General features: G+C 40.1%; 1 protein-coding gene across 19 annotated transcripts in view; it reads left to right on the plus strand.

Annotated features, from left to right (window-relative positions):
- The window catches only part of ANO4 (anoctamin 4), a 419,392-nt gene that overhangs the window by 202,652 nt on the left and 193,038 nt on the right, over positions 1-23,702 (plus strand). For 16 of the 19 annotated variants that reach the window (XM_081595414.1, XM_081595415.1, XM_081595416.1 and 13 more), the window contains one exon: positions 5,474-5,665. In XM_081595414.1, coding sequence (XP_081451540.1) covers positions 5,474-5,665 — 192 coding nt within the window. The remainder of the gene's footprint in view (positions 1-5,473; positions 5,666-23,702) is intronic. The other 3 variants (XM_081595422.1, XM_081595423.1, XM_081595425.1) reach the window with 1 other exon arrangement.

Genomic DNA, 23,702 nt, shown 5'->3' on the forward strand with positions numbered 1-23,702 from the left:
CGCTTCTACATAGGCACCCTTCTATTGCACAACGTGGCCAGAGCTAGTGCAGTTTGGGAGTAAGCCAGAAACAAAGACCACTGAAGAATTGTACTTTATTGAGCAAAATACTTATGTTTCAGTTAGAATTTTTGAAAACAAAATATACAAAGAACTTAGAAGAAATCTAACCTTTGCTTTATCAAGACATTCAACACTTACTGTGTTCTGTGAACGGACCTGTTGAATTTCCCAAGAGCAGACTCAAGCACAGTGGACAAGATGGGCTTGAAATTTAGGAGACAGAGCAAAGTAAGAATCACTTGGAAGATGACCACACATAGGTGACAGCTGGAGACACGGAGTGTGTGAGAAGATGGAGAGAAAGAGCAGACCCACATCAGAACCTTGGGAAATGCTCACTCTGATGATGGCTCCCAAATATAGAGCTGTGTCCTGATCCCCAGAACGTGTGAATGTGACAGTTAGAAAGACTTTGCAGATGGGGTCTTGTTTGCTGATGAGTTTGCTGCTAAGGATCTTGAGATGAAGAGACTAGCCTGTATTTTCCAAGTGGGCCCGAAGTGCCATCACATGCATCCTTAAAAGGATGAGCGGTGGAGGGAGATAGACACAAGCCCAGAGGAGGAGGTGATATGACAGTAACGACAGAGAGCGCAGTGATGTGCTCACAAGGCAGAGAACACCAAGGACAGCTGGCATCCGTGAGATGCTGAAAGAGGCAAGGAATAGATTTCTTCTCACAGCTCTGAGAAACACCTCGATTTCAGGCTTTTAGCCTATAGGACTGTAAGATAAATTTCTGTTGTTTCAATCCACCACAGTTACCGTAATTTGCTACAGTAGCCCCAGGAATTGAGTTACCCCCACCTTTGGGAACAAGGAGGGAAAGAGAGCTTAGAGTTGGGAGTTCAGTTCAGTCATTTAGTCGTGTCTGACTCTTCGTGACCCCATGGATCACAGCACGCCAGGTCTCCCTGCCTATCACCAACTCCAAGAGCCTACTCAAACTCAGCTCCATTGAGTCGGTGATGCCATCTAACCATCTCCTCCTCTGTCGTCTCCTTCTCCTCCTGCCCCCAATCTTTCCCAGCATCAGGGTCTTTTCAAATGAATAAGCTCTTCCCATCAGGTAGCCAAAGTATTGGAGTTTCAGCTTCAACATCAGTCCTTCCAATGAACACTCAGGACTAATCTCCTTTAGGATGGACTGGTTGGATCTCCTTACAGTCCAAGGGACTCTCAAGAGTCTTCTCCAACACCATAGTTCAAAAGCATCAATTCTTTGGCTCTCAGCTTTCTTTATAGTCCAACTCTCACATCCATACATGCCCACTGGAAAAACCATAGCCTTGACTAGACGGACCTTTGTTGACAAAGTGATGTCTCTGCTTTTTAATATGCTGTCTAGGTTGGTCATAACTTTCCTTCCAAGGAATAAGCATCTTTTAATTTCATGGCTGCAGTCACCATCTGCAGTGATTTTGGAGCCCCCTCCCCCAAAATAAAATCTGCCACTGTTTCCACTGTTTCCCCATCTACTTGCCATGAAGTGATGGGACCAGATGCCATGATCTTAGTTTTCTAAATGTTGAGCTTTAAGCCAACTTTTTCACTCTCCTCTTTCACTTTCATCAAGAGGCTCTTTAGTTCTTCACTTTCTGCCATAAGGGTGGTATCATCTGCATATCTGAAGTTATTGATATTTCTCCTGGCAATCTTGACCTTGACTCCAGCTTGTGATTCATCCAGCCCATCATTTTACATGGTGACCCATTTCCATGTTTTAGCTATTGTAAATAGTCCAGCACCCACATTTTAACCACACACCATACACTTGCCATGCTTAAAGGTTTGTGTTTCTCAAGGTTCTGACTTAAGATCTTTTTCAAGTAAGATAGATGGTAGGTCTCAAGAGGAAAAGTCATGTTTAAAAGATATTTTGGGGTAGAAGGGAGGGAAGGTGAGAGATTTGATATCCTCTGGGCTCCATCTTTTCAGCTGAGTGAGAGAGGACGTGATGCTTAAGTTGAAGGACGCAGCCAAGCCTCAGGCCTGAAGTTGTCTAGGGAAGAGGATGAGGATATAATGAAACCAGAAGCACTACATTAAAAATGGGTTACACAGGGAAACATGTCATTTCCTTGACCTGTGGAGTCTTTGCACTATGCAGGACCCAATGTGCAGAGTGAGAAGGAGCTGAAGAAGGGGAATTGTCACCTCCATCTCTGCATGGAATGTACTTGGGAGCTGAGGAGAGAGTCAGAAGTACACCGTGTGATCCTTGTCCTTAGAGACTCTGGAGCTGGTGGAAGAAATGGGTCATCTGCCTGCCAGCAGGTGACTGAGAGTATAGGCCATGGTGTGATCAAGATTAATGGCAAGTTTAAAGAGAACGGAGTGTAGACTTGGGCCAGTGGAGCTGGAAGGGCTTCAGGAGGAAGAGGCAGTTTCTTACTGACAAAGGTGTTTGGTAACTGGTCAGGAAATCAGGGAGGCATTTCAGATGGATGGACAAGTGGGGAACAGATGGTTTCATAAGAGTTTGGGTCTAGAGGAGTGTCAGCATATTCTCCCTTCCAACCCTGCCTCGTTAAATTATTCAGAACCACTACTGACTTCAAACAGTTCACCCTAGGATTGATATCTCATTCATCTGGCTACATGCTAAAGTGGAAAAGATCAGAGTTCAAATTCGTTGCTCACTTGTTGTGTGGCCTTAGGTGAGTAGCTTCACCTCTTGGGCCTCAAGTTGCAAACGTGGAAATGAATACTGTCTTTTAGGGTTGTGATGAGGCCTTATTGGGATAATGATCAATATGGAGCTTGTTTAATAGATAATCAGTGTCAACCTTTTCTTCCAAAGAAGTTAAGAACAAGATGGATGATGCATTTTATTTGCTGACAGTTCCTTTCTGAAGATGTGACTGCTGTGTGTGTGTGTGTGTGTGTGTGTGTGTGTGTGTGTGTGTGTTTGTTAGTCGCTCAGTCGTGTCTGACTCTTTGCGACCCCATGGACTGTAGCCTGCCAGGCTCCTCTGTCCATGGGATTCTCCAGGCAAGAATTCTGGAGTGGGTTGCCATTCCCTTCTCCACGTGACTGCTGAATCTCCTGTAAATGTTAGCTTTCTGTAAGACTGGAGTATATTTGCTGTCTTGTGTACTGTTTGTTTGCACATCTCTCCTTCATTGACTTAGCCACTATATGAGGAGAGCTCTGATGGTCCAGTCTCTTTGTTTGTACCTCTGAGAATTCCTAATTCATGGAGGACCCAGACGGCTTTGCTCAGATATCAAGGGTTTTGCCCCAGTTGCCCTATAAAATACCCATCTTCCTCATACCCACTTTTTCTTGGTAGTACTTGTGAATTCTTTTTTATTTTTGACCTTTTCCTTATCATCTACATTATTAGATTTTTTAATCAGGAATTCAACAGTTTCAAGTACCTGTGCTGTTTATTTCCACTGTGTAATTTTTCTTCGCATTTCTGTCATTTTGTGTTTCCTTGAGAGGTTGTTAGATAAGAGCCAGAAGTGCCATGCTGACTCACCATCCTGGTTCCTTCAGCCCAATAATCTCTGGAAAAGGGACAAGAAAATATGGTCTTGAGAGAGCCATCTATTGCAGACTGAGACTGTTGTGTACCGTCTGATGTTGACTTAAAGCGTCTCTCCCAGCCCCTTCATCTGTCACCTGAAAATCTATCTGCATTCTTCTGGAGTCTTTTTTAATATTTATTTTAATAAATGTATGTATTTGGCTGCCCTGGGTCTTAGTTGTGGCGTGTGGGGTCTTGAGTCTTCGTTGCGGTGTGCAGAATCTTTTAGTTGCTTCATGTGGAATCTACTCCCTCGACCAGGGATGGAACCTGGGGCCCCTGCACTGGGAGTGCAGTCTTAGCCACTGGACCACCAGGGAAGTCCCTCTTCTGGAGTCTTTATGGGTCTGCAGACATTTGTCTTGCACCTCTCTGGAAATGTGGAGCATATCACGGTGGGAGGAAGCGTGGCAGAGAGGAAGGATGCCAGGCGGCTGCTGTGGTGATAGTCCTGCTCAGAGGAAGGCTCACACTTGCCCAGGCAGATGTGCATCAGAGCAGGACATGCAGTGGTAGGGGAAGGCTGCCAGGCTGTCTCCCGAGGAGCCACCCAGCATGGCAGGGTATATCTCCCAACAACAAGGTTCAGCCTCACAGCATTGCAGGCTTAGTTACAGTTCATGGGGCAGAGTATCCTGTTCATAACGAGGTAGATGCATGGACACCCAGAATACCAGCTGTTAATCTACACTGGGGACCCTGTCTTCCAGGGAGATGGGAACACTCGTGTGATTACTGTCTCCCTGCCCCGGAAGCCAAATCCTAATCTGAAGTTTGTCTGTGAGCATTGTCAGAGTGAGAGCAGTTAAGTGGATAAAGGAGGGAAAATTTGTGTGTCAGTGCTGTCTGCCTGTGCATTTGGAAATCTTGAACTTTGGAGCTGTTGCCTGGATGGCCACTGCCCATGTTTGTCTCCCTTACACGTTTTGTGTATTTTTTTTTTTCTGCATTGTTATTGTTTTTTCCTTGGCTGACTAAACCTCATTCTGATTTGAGTCATCCTTTCTTAAAATTCATTAGAATTTACAAATTGGCCCAGGTTATATCCTCCTCTCCTCCTTGGAGAAATTTGAAAATAACTCTGCATACCTCTGTTATATCCCAGATTGCTCAGAATTTTAAAATCTAGTTTATATGTATCAGCAGATATAATCCATATCAATATAATCGATGTAAGTTAATGTAATCCAATATTATTTTTGATAAAATTGAGATGAAGTCTGGAATTTGCTTCAAGCTACTCTGGCACCTAAAAAGCAAACCAACAACAAAGGGAGTGAAATAGGTGAAGATTGGAAAGTTTTTTCAGCCTTTTGGAAAGATCTTTATTTATTGAAACTGGATGGTATGTGCATGAGGTCCATCATATTATTCTTTTTACTTTTAGTGTGTCTGAAAATTTCCCAGATAAAATAGCTCTAAATATGTACATCATTCTAAGGTTATCAGAGGTGTAAATCTGAGTTCAGTCTGTATGCTGACTTATACATGAATAGTTTGAAAAAAATTCTTTGATTTTTATTGAAATTCCATATATCACAACAATTTATAATCCTCATTGCCCCTGACAACAGCAAGCTAATTATGTGCACATTTTTCAGGACTCAGGAATAATTCTAATATTTAACTTTATTGGATCTGTGTATAAAACTCTTGTCACAATAACTGAGGATGTCCATTTTTGACTGAAACAACATTCACTTATTTATGTAATGTGAAAATCAGTCACTACCACAATTTTAGTATTACTACCGTCCCTTAAGAATGTGAAACAGTTACTGAATGCTTTCAGGATTTTATGCCAGAAAATAATTTGTTTTTTTAGCTATTCTGAACCGACTTCTTCAATATCATGGTGCTATTTCTCATTCCAGGTTTAAGTTTATCTATTCATGGGGCTGAAAAGCGTTTACAAATCCACCAACGGCGAAGTGTGGCAAGCCGCCCAGGGTCACGTTGCCTGCCCGTGGTCAGGCATTCCTCACTTCCTCCAGGCAGAAGGTCAGTAAAAATGGAGACAAGCTCTTCTGGAATCACTAATGGGAGAACCAAAGTCTTCCACCCAGGTAATGCATGGGGAAGGGTCAACAGGGACCTGGGTTAGCAGCAACCTGACAGCCTGTGCTATATTTTTGTCATCTAATTCTGCCACGCTTCCAGATAAGCTTACTTTTTAAAAGAGTCTTGGGTTTTTTTTTCCCCCTTCTTTTCACTTCCATCAGTGGTAAATGTCACCAAGGCCAATAGGAGGGAAGAGGGCTTGAAGTATCAGAAAGGGTTAAGGCGACATTCCACTTAGTGTGGTAGAATCTATATGAAAATTCCAGTGAATACACTTGCTCAGTTCAGAAAAATTTACTGTAGAATAAAACAATACAGAGATTTGGCCAGTTTCTTGATCCTTTGCTCTAAGACAGCCCAGGGAAAATGTCAAGGTGAAAATGCCCACTTTGAAGCCCCAGTTATGTGGCTTGACTCAATCATATTTCTTTCTCAGGTAAAGGGAGACAACTAGGGTCATGTGAATTTTCAAGGCCCTGGGAAGTACCTGTGATCTCTTAAAAATGGTAAAATGAGTCTATATCAAAGTTGGTATTTACAACCTGAAGTATTTGAGTAAAAGGCTCATTTAAGTATTCATTCATTCATTCAACACATTTCTTGAGTGTCTGCTATATGTCAGGCTTTGTTTTGAAAACAGGATAAACAAGTGAACACTATTTCTGACTCATGGAAATAGCACATTGTGAGGAAATTCCAAAGTCACGTATTTTAAGTCTCCCCCAATCCTGATTCCTGTGTGTAGTGTGCTTTCAGGTGGCCAGCCAGCCTCAGCTGAAGTCGTTTCCTTCTCTCGCCATGTCATCTTCTTTCTCTCAGCTGATACCCTGGCTTCCTACCCTCACCGAGAAACCCACGGGCCATTGGGTCTGAGACTACAGGTCCCTGCATCTCCAAATATATCTCTGTCTCCTCCCATCCTTCTCTCCTCTGGTTGTCGGAAGGTGGCGGTCTTTCCACTGTCCTTGACTGAGCTTTCACCTGTGTCCTTCACCAGTGGCCCCTTCTCTCTTGGACCTTGATCTTTCCCCTCAGTTTGCGAAGAAGGCTGAAGCTTCTCAGTTTAATCATCTTCATTTGACACTGCATCCTTTTCTTGCTTCTGCCACTTCTCCTGCTCCCTTCAAAGCCAGATTTCTGAAAGAGCAACCTGCCTTTGTTGGCTCGGCTTCCCAGACACTTGTCAACCCAATGCAGCCTGGTTTCTGCCTCATCCACACCATCATGGCTCTTCCTATTGACCTGCTTTCACCACAGTTTGGTGGGTGGCAGACTCTTCTGACGTACCCCACCAGAGTGGATCACCACTTCTTCCCAAAGCATATTCCTGACTTCCATGGCAACCTGCTTTCTCCATTCTCCTATCACTTCTCTCACAGGTAACTCTGATGGTTTCCCAACCTCTAGCATCTCTCTTGTCCTCTTGCCTCTTGTCACAGTATGTGCTTCACACCAAATGCAGAATGACTCATATCCACCCATGACCATGCCGTTCATCTTGCTTATCCTACTCATTCTAGGGTAAAGGCCAACCTTCTTAGTATGTTAGGAACAAATGCCCACCATAATCCAGTCCCTAGTGCTTCTCATCCTTTTTTGCTCCTTTCTGTCTTAAACTTTACACTCTAATGTATCAGCCAAGGTTCAACCAGAAAAGCAGAGCCAGAAGAAGATTTATACTGGAGTTTTACTAAAAATTGACTTACATGATTATGAGGGCTGTCTAAGCAGGTCTGAAATCCATAGGACAGGCTGTTAGGCAGGGCAGACTGGAAGCCTTGGGCACAGTGGAGGATGCTGTCCACATGTAGAATTTCTTCTTTAGGGAAGCCTCAGCTCTGCTTTTAAGACCTTTTGCCTGATTGAATGAGAACCCCTCCCTCATTGTGGGATAATCTCCCTTATTTAAAGGTAACTGATGATGGACTTTAATTCACCTTCACAGCAGCATCTGGATCGGTGTTCACCAATAACTGGGAACTCTAGTCTAGCCAAGTTGGCACATCAACCAGACCTTGAGGTCTGATCAGACTGATTTTCTTTCAGCTCTCCAGACACACGATGCTGAGTCATGTCTCTCTACTTTGCTCATGATGCTCTCTCTAGGATACCCTGATTTTGTTCCATGATCTTGAATATTTTGAAATGGTCTATCTCTCCACTGTAAGATCTTTAAAGTCATGGATTCTGGAATGTTTATTTTTGTATCTCCAATAAATAATTTTTAGGGTAGGACTGAACTGACCCTTCATTAGCGGGTTTTCAGACTATGACTGTAGAGTTACTTAAATTTTTTTCTGGCTTTTTAAAAGTATAATTGACAAATTACAATCACTTTCTAATTGCTCTATCAACCTTTCAGCAAATGTTTTATTGAGGGCCTGTTTGGTTGCCAGGCACTCTTCAGTACAGTTCAGTCACTCAGTCGTGTCCGACTCTTTGCGACCCCATGAACTGCAGCACACCAGGCCTCCCTGTCCATCACCAACTCCCGGAATCTACCCAAACTCATATCCATTGAGTCGGTGATGCCATCCAGTCATTTCATCCTCTGTCGTCCCCTTCTCCTCCTGCCCCCAATCCTTCCCAGCATCAGGGTCTTTTCCAATGAGTCAACTCTTCACATGAGGTGGCCAAAGTATTGGAGTTTCAGCTTCAACATCAGTCCTTCCAATGAACACCCAGGGCTGATCTCCTTTAGGATGGACTGGTTGGATCTCCTTGCAGTCTAAGGGACTCTCCAGAGTCTTCTCCAACACCACAGTTCAAAAGCATCAATTCTTCAGCCCTCAGCTTTCTTCACAGTTCAACTCTCACATCCATACATGACTACTGGAAGAACCATGGCCTTGACTAGACAGACCTTTGTTGGCAAAGTAATGTCTGCTTTTTAATATGCTATCTAGGTTGGTCATAACTTTCCTTCCAAGGAGTAAGCGTCTTTTAAATTTCATGGCTGCAATCAGCATCTGCAGTGATTTTGGAGCCCCCCAAAAATAAAGTCAGCCACTGTTTCCACTGTTTTCCCATCTATTTCCCATGAAGTGATGAGACAAGATGCCATGATCTTAGTTTTCTGAATGTTGAGCTTTAAGCCAACTTTTTCACTCTCCTCTTTCACTTTCATCAAGAGGCACTCTTCAGGTACTTAGAATACATCAGTGAATGAAACAAAGATCCCTGTTCTTGGAGAATTTACATACTATTACATACTATACAGGGGAAATAGACAATATATAAACATAGCAAATAGTGTTTAGGAAGAAGATAAATATTATAGATAAAAGAAAAAGGAGGGGTAGCAGGTGGTGGGGTTGCATGTTGCAGTTGTAATAAGGTGGTCCTCAAGGTGTAGGGCACATGTGGAGAAGATGTGTGATCAAGGGCTAGAAGGCAAGAGAGCCATGTCGATAGGCAGGTTCATTCTAGCCCAGGGGTAGCCAGTGGACAGGCCCTAAGATAGGAGTGAGTCTGGCAGTCTGAGGAAAAGCACTGAGACCCCTGAGCCTGGAGTGAGAAGCACACATCAGCTCAGATGGAGCAGGGCCTTGCAGAGCATGTAAGGACTTTGACCCCTGTGTGAAATCGGACCTCTTAAAGGGTTGTGAACAGAAGAATCCTATGAGCAGACATATTTTTTAATGGGATCACTTTGGCTGTTATTTGAGAATAGACTACAGGGATAGAGGGTAAATGGAGGAAGGTCAGATAGGAGGCTGCCATTAACAATCCAGTCAAGACATGATGGCTCTTACTAAGGGTAGTGGAAGTGGTGGTGAGAATTTGGATCCTGGATGTATTTTAAAGTTGGGCCAATAGAATTTCAATGGATTAAACGTGAAATAAGAGAGAAAGGAGAGCTAAGTACAACTTTATAGTTTTTGCCCTGAGTAAATGGGATTGGTATCAACTGATATGGAGAAAGCTGAAGGGGAAGCAGAATTTAGTGGATTTGAGGGCAGAAGTAGGGTCAAAATCAAAAGTGTGTGGGCAACTGAAGAGATCACATGGATGGTGGGATAAACGTAGTTGGAGTTTGAGAGACTGGGGTTTAAAGCCATGGTAGGAAAAGAGATGACCAGATGGAGAAGGGGGAGAGGATTAAGGGCTGAAATCTGTTGTACCCCAATAGAAAAGGTCTTAGCATGAACCACCAGCAAAGAAGGCAGAGAAAGAAAAAGAAAACTGGCCAGCAAGGCTGGAGATGAATCAGAAATTGCGTGTCTTGGAAATTAAGAAATTCTTACACGAAGATAGGAGTGATTATCTAGGTTAAATGTTGCTGAAAGTCAAGTAAGATGAAGAATGAGAATTGGCCTCTGATTTTAGTAAAGTGGAGATGGATGGTGATTTTGAGAAGAGCAATTTTGGTGAAGTGGTGGGGATGAAACCCTGATTAAAGTGGGTTTCATAGAGAACGGAAGCATATGAATCAGATACTGAGATTATAGACAACTTTTTAAAAGTAGTTTTGCTGTGAAGGGTCGTGAAGAAATAGGGCAGCAGCTGGGGGAGAAGTGAGGTCGGAAAGAGTTTCTTTTCAAAATAGCAATCTCCTGCGGATCATTCGTGGCACTGGGGAGATGGGGGAATTTGTGATGTGAGCAACAGTGAGGGAAATGAGAGCTGTTTGCACAATAGAATCATGAAGAGTTTATCTGTGATAACAAATGGGACGGTAGAGTGCGTGGATGCTGTGGATGTGTGGATGTGAGGAGAGTCTGAGAAGTCCTTTTCTCCTTTTTCAGTTGTATCTGGAATCTGGGAAGGAAGGTCATAACTGAGAATGAGGAAGGATTGAGATGGATTGAGAGGATGGTATGATGGTGTAGACAGTGGAATATGGTGGCCAGTCCACATTAAAAGGCTATTTGAGGTTCATGGTCCTGAAACTAAACTAGGACTAGTAACCCTAGTTGTGTGTTTTCCTTTAACCTTGTTCAGCTACTTGAGTGAAAACATAGAACATATGTAGAGTTGTCTTTAGTTCAGGATTGTGTTTTTGCCAAGGAATTCGGAAAAGAGAGGGGGAACTAGAGGTGCACTAGAGAGAATAATGATAACAACTGATCATGTAAGCTTGGTACAGAGGGGAGTGAAGACACCCAGGGGCATGAGTTTCAGTGGATAGTTGATAGGATCACTTTGTTGGAGGTCCCAGAGGGGTTGAAGTGGTGTTGAGGTTAAGTTAGGGGAAGAAGAGCTGAAAAGATAAGGGGGTAATCAGAGAGTAGAATGCAGGGCACTGATGTTAAGGAGAGCATTGCTGTTATTAGTAATGGCGAGGTCAAGGCAAGGGTATGAAGTTAGTGTAATATGATGGAGGGCAAGATCAGTGGAGAAAATAATTCTCAGGGAATGAGAGGCAAGGGTTTGAGAAAGCTTATCTGCATAGATATTGAAATTGAAGAGTTTTGGGAGAGTGACAAAAAGCCAGGAGTTAAACTCATCAGAAAATGAGGGAACATGATCTGGAAGGCAGCAGGTGGGTGCAGTGATGGTGGAGAAAAGGTGATATAATAAAACAACCTGAGAGTCAAGGCTGGGGATGTTTAGGGAAGAGGGAAGAACAGTGGTCTAAAGGTGGCATTGAGGACTCAAGGAACGTAATGCCCTTCTCCAGATTCTTTGGTGTCAGGGATGTGGGAGAAAAATAGTACCATAGGAAAGAGCCTAGGGGAAGCAGTGACCTCTCGGAGGAGCCAGCCTTTCCTTAGAGCAAGAAGATAAAGGGAGCAATCTGAGGAAAGACGGGTGGGAATAGAATTCTGGAAGGCCCAGTGGAAGGGTTTTGAATGTTGGGAACTTCAGTGGCTCTCTTGTTTTTCCAGACCACCCTGAAGTTCTCTTTTTAATCATCCTCTGCTTAAAAATCTTTATGCTTGTCTAGAACAAAGGTCAGAGTTGTGAGCCCAGTTGTTTGAAGCCTCTACAAATTCACCTCTTCCTGTTTTTCTTGGAATATCTTTTGTATACTCCATAACCTGCCTTGTTCTACTTTATCCACAGCTCTGCACTGTTTCTCAAATAGGCTTTTACTCTCCTGTTTTTCTGCCCTTGTTCAAGCTCCTCCCTCTTTTTGGAATGCCCCTACCTCCATAAATCTCTCTTAAGCCCTTCTCATTCCTCAAAATGTAACCCAAATTCCACCTCCTCCTTTAAGCCTTTCTGGATCCCTCTGGTCGGAACTTCTCTCCTCCTTGCACAGAACTTGGAATCTGATCCACTCACTGGATATAGGTTTTCATTCTGAAATTATACAGAGTAAATCTATATTTCTTTTACTGACAACCTTTTAGTTGATTGAAAACTCATCTTGAGCAATTTTCGAACTGAAGCATTTCCTAGTTTTTTCGATGCTTCCTTTGACAACATGGTTTTCACATTCTTTTACCATCTTACCCATTCTGCTCTTAGAAAAAGTCTTATTTCATTGCTGCACCTTTGGAAATACATTGCCCAGAATTGTATAGACTATTCTGTTTGTGTTTGATTGAGGCAGAAAAGAGTCAGTCTTTGACATCCTCTACTGATATTAATGTAATAAACATTTGAATAAATATTATTAAGATATTTCCTAATGGTGTAATATCAGCATATCTTGTCACTACTTTTACCTTAAAAACATATCTCTGCATTTATCTATCATAATTTTATCATAGATTCTTGAATCCTACTGGCATTGGCTATTGATTGAAACTATAAATAAAGCCATTCCTTAGCACAGAATTATAATTAAGAAAGATCATAATAAATTATAGTTAGAAACCTGATTTTGAAAATATATGGATTTAAAATTCATATTATTGAGATACATATGATGACTTCAATTCTATCCTTGTATTTTTAGTGTACTTTTTTACTAATGCATCATAGTTCTCTTTGGGAGATTATAGAAGAGCTCTCAAAATGAGTTTATTTGCAGTGAGTCATAGATCTTAGAAGCAGCATGTCCGTTTTAGTCATGGTGAAGCCTGTTAAGTCATCCATCTAATTTTTACAAAGTTAATAATCTTGATTCCCAAAGTGCTTTCTAAAAGCCCACTCAGACTGGTTGTTAAGCATGAAAAGAACAAGAAAATCTTACAGATCTTCCATGCCATCAGCCCTGAACAATTTCAGTTCATTTATCCCTCTTTGAGTTTATAAGCATTTCTTGAGTGCTTACCACATCCTAACAAATATTTATTTGAAGGGTAGCTCTTTGGGGCTGGAATGGTGTAGAACTCTTATTACTCATGGACCTCAGGGAGCTCACAGTCATGTCCAAAGAGACCATCAGTCAGGGCTCTTTGGTTATAAACAATTGAAACCAATTATTTAATTCAAGCAAAGAAGGAATTTAAATTTCCAGGATATGAATGGAAAGCCTGGAGAACTAGCCTTGGGAAAAGGAACAGATACCAATAAAAGGTATTTGACTTTTGACTTTCTGAAATAAATGAACCCTTACCACTTTTCTTAGTTTTCATCATTTGGCTTAGTTTTTGAAGACCTGGGAGAGATCCCTATGGCCATGTGCCTTTCCCTTGGATGGGTAGAGAGTGGTGAGAGATAAAAGGATAGGACAGGAGATGTCTCCCTTGAGCAGGAGATAGGACCCCTTGATTTCTCCTCCCACTCAGACTCCACACAGTAGGGGAACAATACTTCCCCAAAATGAAATAGAAATGACATTACAAAAGGGAAGTGCATATGGAAGCATGTCCATTATACAGGGACCTGTGCTTAATCTGCTATAATAGAATTCATTGTATTAAGGGATGGAATAAAGATGTAAATAAAATTATGGTAACATTCTTAACAAGGGGAAAGATTTAAGAATTCAAAAGGCCATATGATTTTGGACTTTGAAAGTCAACTAAGACCTCTATAGTAGGGTGGGGTGATGGCCATCCAGATATACAAAAGAGCATAGTCATAGTGCATTATATTGGTGATCCGTGCAAGCTCTGTTGTTAGATGTTTTAAACTCACATGTTACCTAATAGCTTTGCAGACTTGGGTAAATAACTTATTTTCTTTGACTCTGTCTCCTCATCAGCACAAAGAGAATATTCATACATATCTCACAGTGTTAGGGTTGCCAGATGAAACACAGGACTCACAGTTAAATTTCAGATAAGTAACAAATACTTTTTGATGTACGCATGTCCCAAGTATTGCATGGGGCACACTTACAATAAAAAAAAATACTAATTTATTTGTAATTCAAATTACCTGGCCACCCTGTATTTTTGTGTGTTGTATCTGGCAACCCTATATAGAGTTGTTATGTCAAATAAATCCGTTCATGTAGAATGCTTGATATGATCCTTGGCACAGTAGTGCCAGGAGCAAATGATGATGTTTGTTGTCACCGTCATCATAGACAAAGCTCAGAAGCCTGAAAGTATGTCCCAGAATCATTTCTTACTTGGTTCTTGAACCATAGGACAGTTTCCCAGTTAACTTGTGCCAGGACATCATTTAGACCGTTTCTCTTTATGCAGCACTGACACAGGAACTGTTCACCTCCACCTTGTATTTGTATGCTTTGTCTTTCCTTCTGATTATTTCAAAGACTTTTCTTGTGTATTGAGTTCATTTTGACCTTATCTTTTAGCCACTCATAATTAGTGAATACTATTCCCCTTTATGGGCAAATCATTAAAGTATTAAATGGCCCAGGCTTGGAAATATCATTTAAGGGTCAAGAAGAGTCAACTGAAGCATTGAATTTTTGAGCTTGAGACTGTAAAGCTTAGTGAGTATGAGGTCAAATTATCCCAGTATAATGACTGTGCCATGCAAAATAGAATTAATTAGAAGCTTTGTGAAATCTAAAATGCTTCTTCTATTGCTTTTCTTTTATCTGATAGGCCCTTTATAGAATCCTAAAGAAATGCCATTAGTCACAGAATTTGTCCCTTATTCTCTTCTTCTGCTGCTGCTGCTAAGTCGCTTCAGTCATGTCCGACTCTGTGTGACCCCACAGATGGCAGCCCACCAGGCTACGCCGTCCCTGGGATTCTCCAGGCAAGAATACTGAAGTGGGTTGCCATTTCCTTCTCCAGTGCATGAAAGAGAAAAGTGAAAGTGAAGTCGCTCAGTTGTGTCCGACTCTTAGCGACCCCATGGACTGTAGCCTACCAGGCTCCTCCGTCCATGGGATTTTCCAGGCAAGAGTACTGGAGTGGGGTGCAACATCTAGCATCACCGACTCAATCAACATGGGTTTGGGTGGACTCCGGCAGTTGGTGATGGACAGGGAGGCCTGGCGTGCTGCGGTTCATGGGGTCACAAAGAGTCAGACATGACTGAGTGACTGAACTGAACTGAAAAGCCTAAGCAGCTCTGTCCCCCTTTATACATGATCATTTCCCCCTTATATAGATATGGTATTTAAATGCTGATACAAGTTGATTTCACAGGAGAGAAACTTCAGGATTTTGTTGTTTTCAGTGAGCTAGAATAACTATTATACTTTCTGTATACGAAGGGTATTAAATGTTTGACAATAATATAATTACAGCTATCATTAAGCACGCAACCATATTTCCAACCTCAAAAACCATTAAGCTGTTTACATTCATTATTCCATTTAATTCCTCTAATATCCTCATGCTGTCATCCTTATTTTGTGGTTGGGTTATCTAAGGCACAGGGAAGGTTTAAGTAACTTGCCCCAAAACACGCAGCCAGTAAGTGGCAGAGGCAGGATTCCAACTCCAGTGGTTTGATTCATTCATTACCTTCTTTAGTCAACTTGGTAGCAGTATTTCTAGCAAGTTTGTATTACAAAGTTTTGGAATATTTAAATTTAAAGCCCTGTAATCATTCACACCCTAGTGTAACAAGACTATATTGAGAAAGGGACCATAGGATTCCATTGAAAACACACATAGTCACCTTACGGGTTATTGTTTCTTTCTATTGAATATGTCAGTGATGGTCCACTTTCTAGCATCTTTTTTGTTCTACTCTACATTAGACTTTTCTTTTTTCTTAAATTCAATTTTTATTGGAGTGTAGTTGCTTAGACCTTTCTTATTTCATCTTCCCTTTTTCTAGTTCCAATATTATGAAGTTCCTTCCTGTTTCCCTGAGTTTTAAAGATTACTTTCTGGCTCTCATGTCAAGACCTGATCTCAAGTTAGGGAACAGAATCAACTCAGCAAGTACCTTTCATATTCTGTTTAACTTCAGTACCAGAGGCTGTGGGGAAAGAATAAAAGAAGAGAAGTTAAGGAGAGATTTGAAAAAAGCCAGCCAAGAAAGATTTGTCTCTTCGTTGACTTGTTTCTTGTTCTGCCAAAATGAAAGTCAAAATTCAACTCATTCTTTAGGAAAAGAAATTAGGAAAGAATAATCATATGGTTAATCTTGACCACAATAATAATCATGATACCACCACATTCTGTTAGGTAATGCTCCATTGTCTGAGTTCTCACAGCAGTCTGGGAGGCAGAATTAGCCCTGTTTTACTGTGGCTCAGGAAATGAAGTTACTTGACCACAAGTACAAATTAGTCATTGATGGACTTTAGCTAAAACCTTTGTCTTTAGTTTCTTAGGAGTGTTTTTTCCCCCACTGAGCCAACAGTTTTTTCTTGAGGATGAAGATAGTTGAATGTGAAATTTAGTGTTTTCTCATCACCTTATCTGGAAACAAACATTTTATTGAGAATTATGCCTGAAACTTCTTTATTGAGCCCCGAGGAATCTGAATGTTCTTCTTGAATAGATCTCAAGCTGGGGTGAAATGCATATTTATTTTTCTGTTTGTGATATGGATTTTCGGTGTGACTGAAAGATAAAATCTTCCATGTGGCTTTGAGAATATGTGGGAGAAAAACCAGCTACTTTGGAACTCTTTTATTTCTCACTGCCTTGAAGGTGGATGTGGTGTCTTTCTAAACGGTAGTTTAGAAATAACACTAATCATCCTTCATTTGAATCACATCCTCTTTAAGTATTTTTTAAATGTGTGATGTGAGTTTAGTAAATAGAGGGGTGCTTAGGAAAACAAGCTATTTTGAGCCTTGAAATGTGGGCATTGGGATCTGTGCTCCTTGCTATCATTTGCTGAGTAACAAAATTGTTTTCTAAAAATGTATGCCAAATTCTTCTCTTAGCGGTGTTCACTTTTACCCCTTTGCTGAGGTACATATGCACATATTTTGACCTATATAATGCATTTATTGCTTCCCAGGTGGCACAGTGGTATAAAGAATCTGCCTGCCAATGCAGGAGATGCAAGAGACATGGCTTTGATCCCTGGGTTGGGAAGGTACCCTGGAGTAGAAAATAGAAACCCACACCAGTGTTTTTACCTGGAAAATTCCATGGACAGAGGAACCTGGTGGGCTATAGCCCATGGGATCGCAAACAGTCAGATACCACTGAGCAGGAGCATGAATACATTTAGAGAGAATTTTCTGAAGAATCTTTTCACAACCATTTGAACATACAAAGTGAATGAAAAAAAGCTACACAAAGAAAACTATTTCTGGGAAGAGTATTGTATTTTAATAGAATTTAGAACTGCATCTTCTGCCCAAGGCTATTTCAAATAGTTTTATATTTAAGAAAATCGTTTTATATTTAGGAGAGATTTAAATAACTACTAACTCAAGATCATACAACTATAACCACTGACGTCAGCCCTAACCCCAACCTAAGATCTTAGTTGTGGTAGATAGACAGTTAATAGTAAGCTTCTACTGTGCTTACTTAATTCCCAGAGTTAGAGATTAGAGACTGATATCCAAGGTGGACAGAGCCCTGGCTCTCATGAGGTTTGTTGTCTTGCAAGGCCATTCTGTTTCATACATTCATCTCAAACTCTTCTGTAGATGTATTGTGCAAGTTAAGAGAGTAAGCAACATTATAGTGATTTTGCAAGTGGCATGGTTTCTATTCTATAACTCCTCCTAATCCTGAGTTTCTCTCTTCCCTTCCTCTGCAAGAGTCCCTGTTGTCATAGCAACAGACCTCAGCCTCTAGCAGAGTGGAAGACCCCCATGGAGCCCTGCCTAGATTTCTGCACAGATCATTCCTGCCATTTGGAGCTTTGCAGCTCTGGTTTCTAGGCCCTCTTAGCACAGGCATTCTTTATAACTTAGGAGATCACTGTCTTGCCAATCCTGGGAAACATAGACGTAATTTTGCTGAAGGTCAGCCATTACTAACTGAAGCAATGGGATTATTATTTCCGTTTTAGACCTGAGAAGCATCCACCCGCTGTCAGCTAAATGTTCTCCATTCATGATTTAGTCCAGAATTGTGTCCTTAAAACTACTCCGTGTTAATCATTAGAGGAAACATATTTAGCTTTTATGGTGATGAATGTGGATGAATCAATCTGTGTATTCCTACTAACACAAAGCCTAGCTTTCTTCTGTAAAAGAATGATCTTGCAATATCACTAGATTTATAGTTAAGCAACACTAATAATGAAAGAGTGAGATTTGTGTGTCTTTTTACAATAGCATGAATGAAGCAAATTCTGTTTTGAAGGTGTTTTAGCTTATGGTACACTAAATAGAGTTTGATAAGCACTATAAATGAAGAAAAACAGATGGAAAGTTTTTCCAGGACCAATACTGTAACCCACATGTAAATAAGTAATGCAACCCACATGTAAATCTAGAGTTTCCAATGTTAGGATCCTCCAGAAGAATATGCTTTTTATATCACTTTGTGTTTGTTGCAAATATAAGATCACCTCTATTTGATTGAACAAAGAAGTTGAATTTTAAGTAATTTATTTAAAGCCACTAAACAAAGGTGATGAAATAGAATAACTGGCAAACAGGTGGGTGAGGGGCAAGGTGGTAGCAGCAGTAATATAAGTTATATGTCTTGTATCATAGCAGAAAACTATGTAACAAACAGTTGACCCTTAAATAATGGGATGGTGGTGGTGGTTAATCTGTGTATAATTGATTTATAACTATACCTCCCAATCTGAGATTCCTCCACATTTATGGATTCAAACTTCTATCCCACTTAACCACTGTGAAGTATTGTAGTATTTACTCTTAAAAAATATTGCCATATAAGTCTACTTGTGCAGTTCTAGGGTCAACTGTATAAAACTGATCAAGAAACAACAAGTACACATTGGTCCAAAGGAAGTAAAAACAGAAACTCTTAAAAGTGATTGGACCGGGGGAATAGGATTGGAATTGAAAAAAAGATAGAGTTGTCTATTGTTGATTTTCATTCTAAGCCGTTTGGTATTTGAAGGTTTTCTTTATTATTTGACAAAAATGTTAAAGATTTTACTGAAAAGAGCAAATGTATGGTTTAGAATATGCCTTTCATAGTCATCTATAGATAACTATCAAGAGGTGTTAAAGTTGTGGACAAGAAAGGAAAACTGGGACATTTTCTTAGTCTATATCTACTACTGTTGCTAGTCATGTGAAATTGTAGTAAAAGAGCAATAACTGAGCAACTAATATGTTCAAGGTCTTGACTTGGGTTCTGTAGGAAATGAACAGGTGGGTGCAGTTTGGTGCCAAGCCTTCATCATGTTATAGGGCAGTCAAAGGTGCTAGAAATGAGGAGGAAGCCTAGACGGGGAGGACTAGGAACTCAGATTTGTCTGTGTCTACATGGTGCTACATACGTTACCTAATTTTTTATGGAAAACATGTACTGTAAAAAAAGATAAAATATAGATAACTGTATGGGTTTAGTGAGTGGGAAATGGTATTGTTAGGATCAGGAAATGGCTTGACACATAGAGCATTCAGGATGGGTCCTAAAAGTGGAAGGGATTTATAGACAGGGATGGGATGGGAGAGGCATCAACATACTTGCTAATTGAGAAGCTCATATTTGAAGCTTTGGGGAGGAGTTCCTTTAGCATATAAGAATTTAGCTAAATTCCCTGTAAGCTAGGTACAAATCTAAAATGAATTTTTAAGATGTTTCTTCAGCCGAAGATGTTTTATTAAATGTGTTATCAAGGTTGCTTTTTATTGAAATTGCTTTCCACTTCACTCATACTATAGATCACAGTTAAGATTTGAATATAATCACTCCTGTCAATTCAGTGTGAGAAAAGATAAGGCAAATTTGGAGATCACATGAATTTTGTAGCTACTTCTGATTTTTAGAAATTGTTTAGTAGGTTCTCCACAACTTCAGGTATCTTTTTAGCTTCCCTCTAGAAGGTAACTTGTTTACTTTTTTGGGGATTGACTTAGTTACATGTCAGTTACTGAGGCCCTTCAGTTTGGAACCATAACACCTTCACCCTCTTGCCTAGTTTTTTCAGAGTTTTGTGTTTTGACTCAAAGTCAGAGACATCTTTGACCACAGGAAGGAGTCCAATTCTCAACTTTTAGAAATCCACCAATGCTACAGGATTAACAATAAATATTTAAATATCAGAAGTCCAAAGTAGACACACAGCCTCCTGTATACTGAAGTTATTTGGTCTGTTTCACTTGGGCAGTATGTGCTGAAGATGAAGATTGTCACCTTGAAGGATTCATTTGAAAATATCCTTGTACAGTGATCACTGTCCATTTAGGAAAGGTTACAAAAGTTCTTATTTTACAGCATTCGCTATTTCATCATCTTAGACTTTAGTGAGTGGCTTACTGCCAGAAATTCCACAGCATTATATTTTATGAAAGTGTATTTTGTATTTCCTTGAGAGCAAAGGAATAAAAATGCCTTGTATTTTAGGGATTCTAAATGCAATCCTAATGTTTACTATGAAGAGAGTGTTGCATCTTGTAATTTAGAGCTGTTTGACGTATACAGGTTAAGAATTGTATTAATTTAGAAAATATCTTATTAAATTAGTCCCTTAATGGTTTAACATCCATAGTTTGTCTTGAGTTCTGAATTTTAAATGCTGAATATCCTCTGCTGCCACAATCTGAATTTTTAAATAACTTTAAAACTAAAATATGTTGCTTATTGTGAAAAACATAAGAAAGATAATGAATAAAACAAAAAATACCCATCATTTCACAGCTCAGAGAGCTTCTGTACCCAATGGAGTATTTCTTCCTTTTTCTAATCAGATAAAAAAGTGTGATTTTTAGTATACTTGAGACATCTATATATTTATCTGTATGCTTGTATCTACTTTTTCCTTTTTTCTTTTCCATGTCTTTAGTATTTTTTAAAGACGGACTTTGATCTGAATGCCTTTTTATGTTGCTTCTTTTGTGACTTCCTATGCTCCTACCTGTCCTCTAACAAAAATTTATTAAAAATTATGGAATTTTAGTTATGAAAAATTATAGTTATTTAATTTATGTAAATAGTCGCAACTACTACCTACTACCTGATGAGTTTATGAACTCCTATGACAAATGCCAAGTAAATAAATTGGGCTTCTGTTTATCAGTCTATTTTTAGAAGTCATTTGCTTCTTAGGTTATGTAATGACTTTGGTCCTGGTCCAAAGTCCTGAATATTGGTATATCCTGAATATTGGAATCCAGTAAAAGGTGGTTAATGTTCTCATTTCTAGCAGCCTGTATTTGTGACTGCTTGGATATGAGTAGTTTTAAAGACTAGTTAAGAGCATGGGTTGGTATTATGTCTTTACAACTTAGTAACATTTTTGAGTAAATTACTATTTCTTACTGCATCTCCTTTTCAAGGTTAGAGTGAAAATTAAGTGAGATAATAAAATAAGTGGCACAGAGCCTGGCTGAAGAGTAGTATTGAATATTCTTTTTTTTTTTTCTTTCTGTCGATGTCATTGTGAGGTCTTTGGGTCTCCTGTTATTGAGCACAGTGATTAGCTTAAGCAGAGGTTGAAAAGCATCAGAACTTTTCCCTCCCCATTCAAGGTAGCTGACCACGGGAGGGAAGAAAGCAGATAGTGCATTCAGATTCTAGACCAGCAGGAAGATATCTTTGTTTTTTCTATCGAGAAGCTTAATATCACAGGTAACTTCAGACTTTGTAATGAGGCAACTGCTCGCATGCACTTAAAAATTCACCGCTATGTCTGCATTGCTGGACTGTTACTTAAATGCATGCTGGTCCCAAATAATTGACTTATGGATTCCTCCTCATTCCTCAATAACTGGGTAGTTCCTGTAGAAACCTATAGGAACTACCTGTAGTTGCTTTAATAAATCTGTAGTTTAATAAACATAATGGATGGTAAGAGTAATGGCCAATGCAGGAAAGTCCACATAGCATTGAAGACCCAGCACGGCCAAAAATAAACATATAAATAAAATTCTAAAAAGAAAAGAGTAACAGCTTCCATTTACTGAGAGCTGGGTGACAACTAAGAGCTTTTCATGCATTACCTCATTTAGTCTTCATTGCTATTCCATGCAACTGTTATTATCATCCCTGTTTCATCAATGAGGAAACTAAGATCTAGAGAGATTCAGTGGTTCCTAAATAAGAATTTGAATGGTGGTTTGTCTGCCTGCAGAATCTGAGCTTAATAGTTTTATGTGTTGTGTAGCTCTGTGGCCTTTGTTTCATAAGTACTGCATAACCTTGTTAATTTGTTCCATCTACATTAGTTGTGATAGACACTGTTCTAAGTGATGGATTATAGCATTCAGACAAAAGTTCCTGCCCTCCTAAAACTCACCTTTCTATTATAGTTAGCTGCTCAGTCGTGTCTGACTCTTTGCAACCCCGTGGACTGTAGCCCACCAGGCCCCTCTGTCCATGGAATTCTCCAGGCACAAATACTGGAGTGGGTTGCTATTTCCTTCTCCAGGGAACTTCCCAACCCACGGACTGAACCTGGATTTCCTGCATTCCAGGCCTATTCTTTACCATCTGAGCCACCAGGCAAGCCCATTATAGTTACTTGTGTCCATTTCCCTCCCAGAATGAATGTTGTTATAGGATAGTAACTCTATCTTATTCTTTTTGAGTTTTAGGGATATAATTGAAGTTTTAATTCAAAGCTGAAAATAATTACTTGGGCTTATGAAAGAATTATTTCTACAAAAATTTTGGAAGCTAGAGTGTGCCCCATTCTATTTATCAGGCTCTCTGTTTATTTTAGCACTGATGTTTAGCCCTTCCAGACTCATTCAATTCTTACCGATTATTTTAAGAACCATTTCAGTTCAGTTCAGTCGCTCAGTCATGTCCGATTTTTTGCGACCCCATGAATCGCAGCACACCAGGCCTCCCTGTCCATCATGAACTCCCAACTCCCAGAGGCCACCCAAACCCATGTCCATTGAGTCGGTGATGCCATCCAACCATCTCATCCTCTGTCATCCCCTTCTCCTCCTGTCCTCAATCTTTCCCAGCATCAGGGTCTTTTCAAATGAGTCTGCTCTTCGCATCAGGTGGCCAAAGTATTGGAGTTTCAACTTCAACATCAGTCCTTCCAATGAACACCCAGGGCTGATCTCCTTTAGGATGGACTGGTTGGATCTCCATGCAGTCCAAGGGACTCTCAAGAGTCTTCTCCAACACCACACTTCAAAAGCATCAATTCTTTGGCACTCAGCTTTCTTTATAGTCCAACTCTCACATCCATACATGACTACTGGAAAAACCATAGCCTTGACTAGAGGGACCTTTGTTGGCAAAGTGATGTCTCTGCTTTTTAATATACTATCTAGGTTTGTCATAACTTTCCTTCCAAGAAGTAAGAGTCTTTTAATTTCATGGCTGCAATCACCATCTGCAGTGATTTTGGAGCCCAGAAATTTAGAGGTTTATTATTGTTAACAATAAAGCTACTTTTTGATGTCTTGGTTTGTTTGACTTCCTTCAGGGATCTATAGGTGTGCAGAGCAACATAAAAAAATTCTTTCTTTAGAACACACCAAAAATACATCTGGCAAGCCTAGTTCAAGAGCCTTAACTACTTCATAGAACAAATTATAATATTCTGGTATAATTGAAAAGTAAATGATAATAGCAGGGGAAGTCCAACTGTGAAAAAATTGATACCTTTTTTCTGTGATATCAGGAATATTGAATCCTGCCTTTTGGATAAATTAGTATCATTTTAAGGAAAATGGTCTCACAAAGTGTTAGTGTGGATTGTTCTGTTTTAACCATGTAGAAACTGAGAATAATTTTT

This window comes from Giraffa tippelskirchi, chromosome 4 (genome assembly GCF_054371585.1).
Source record: "Giraffa tippelskirchi isolate mGirTip1 chromosome 4, T2T-mGirTip1v1.2.pri, whole genome shotgun sequence".
Taxonomy (NCBI): domain Eukaryota; kingdom Metazoa; phylum Chordata; class Mammalia; order Artiodactyla; family Giraffidae; genus Giraffa; species Giraffa tippelskirchi.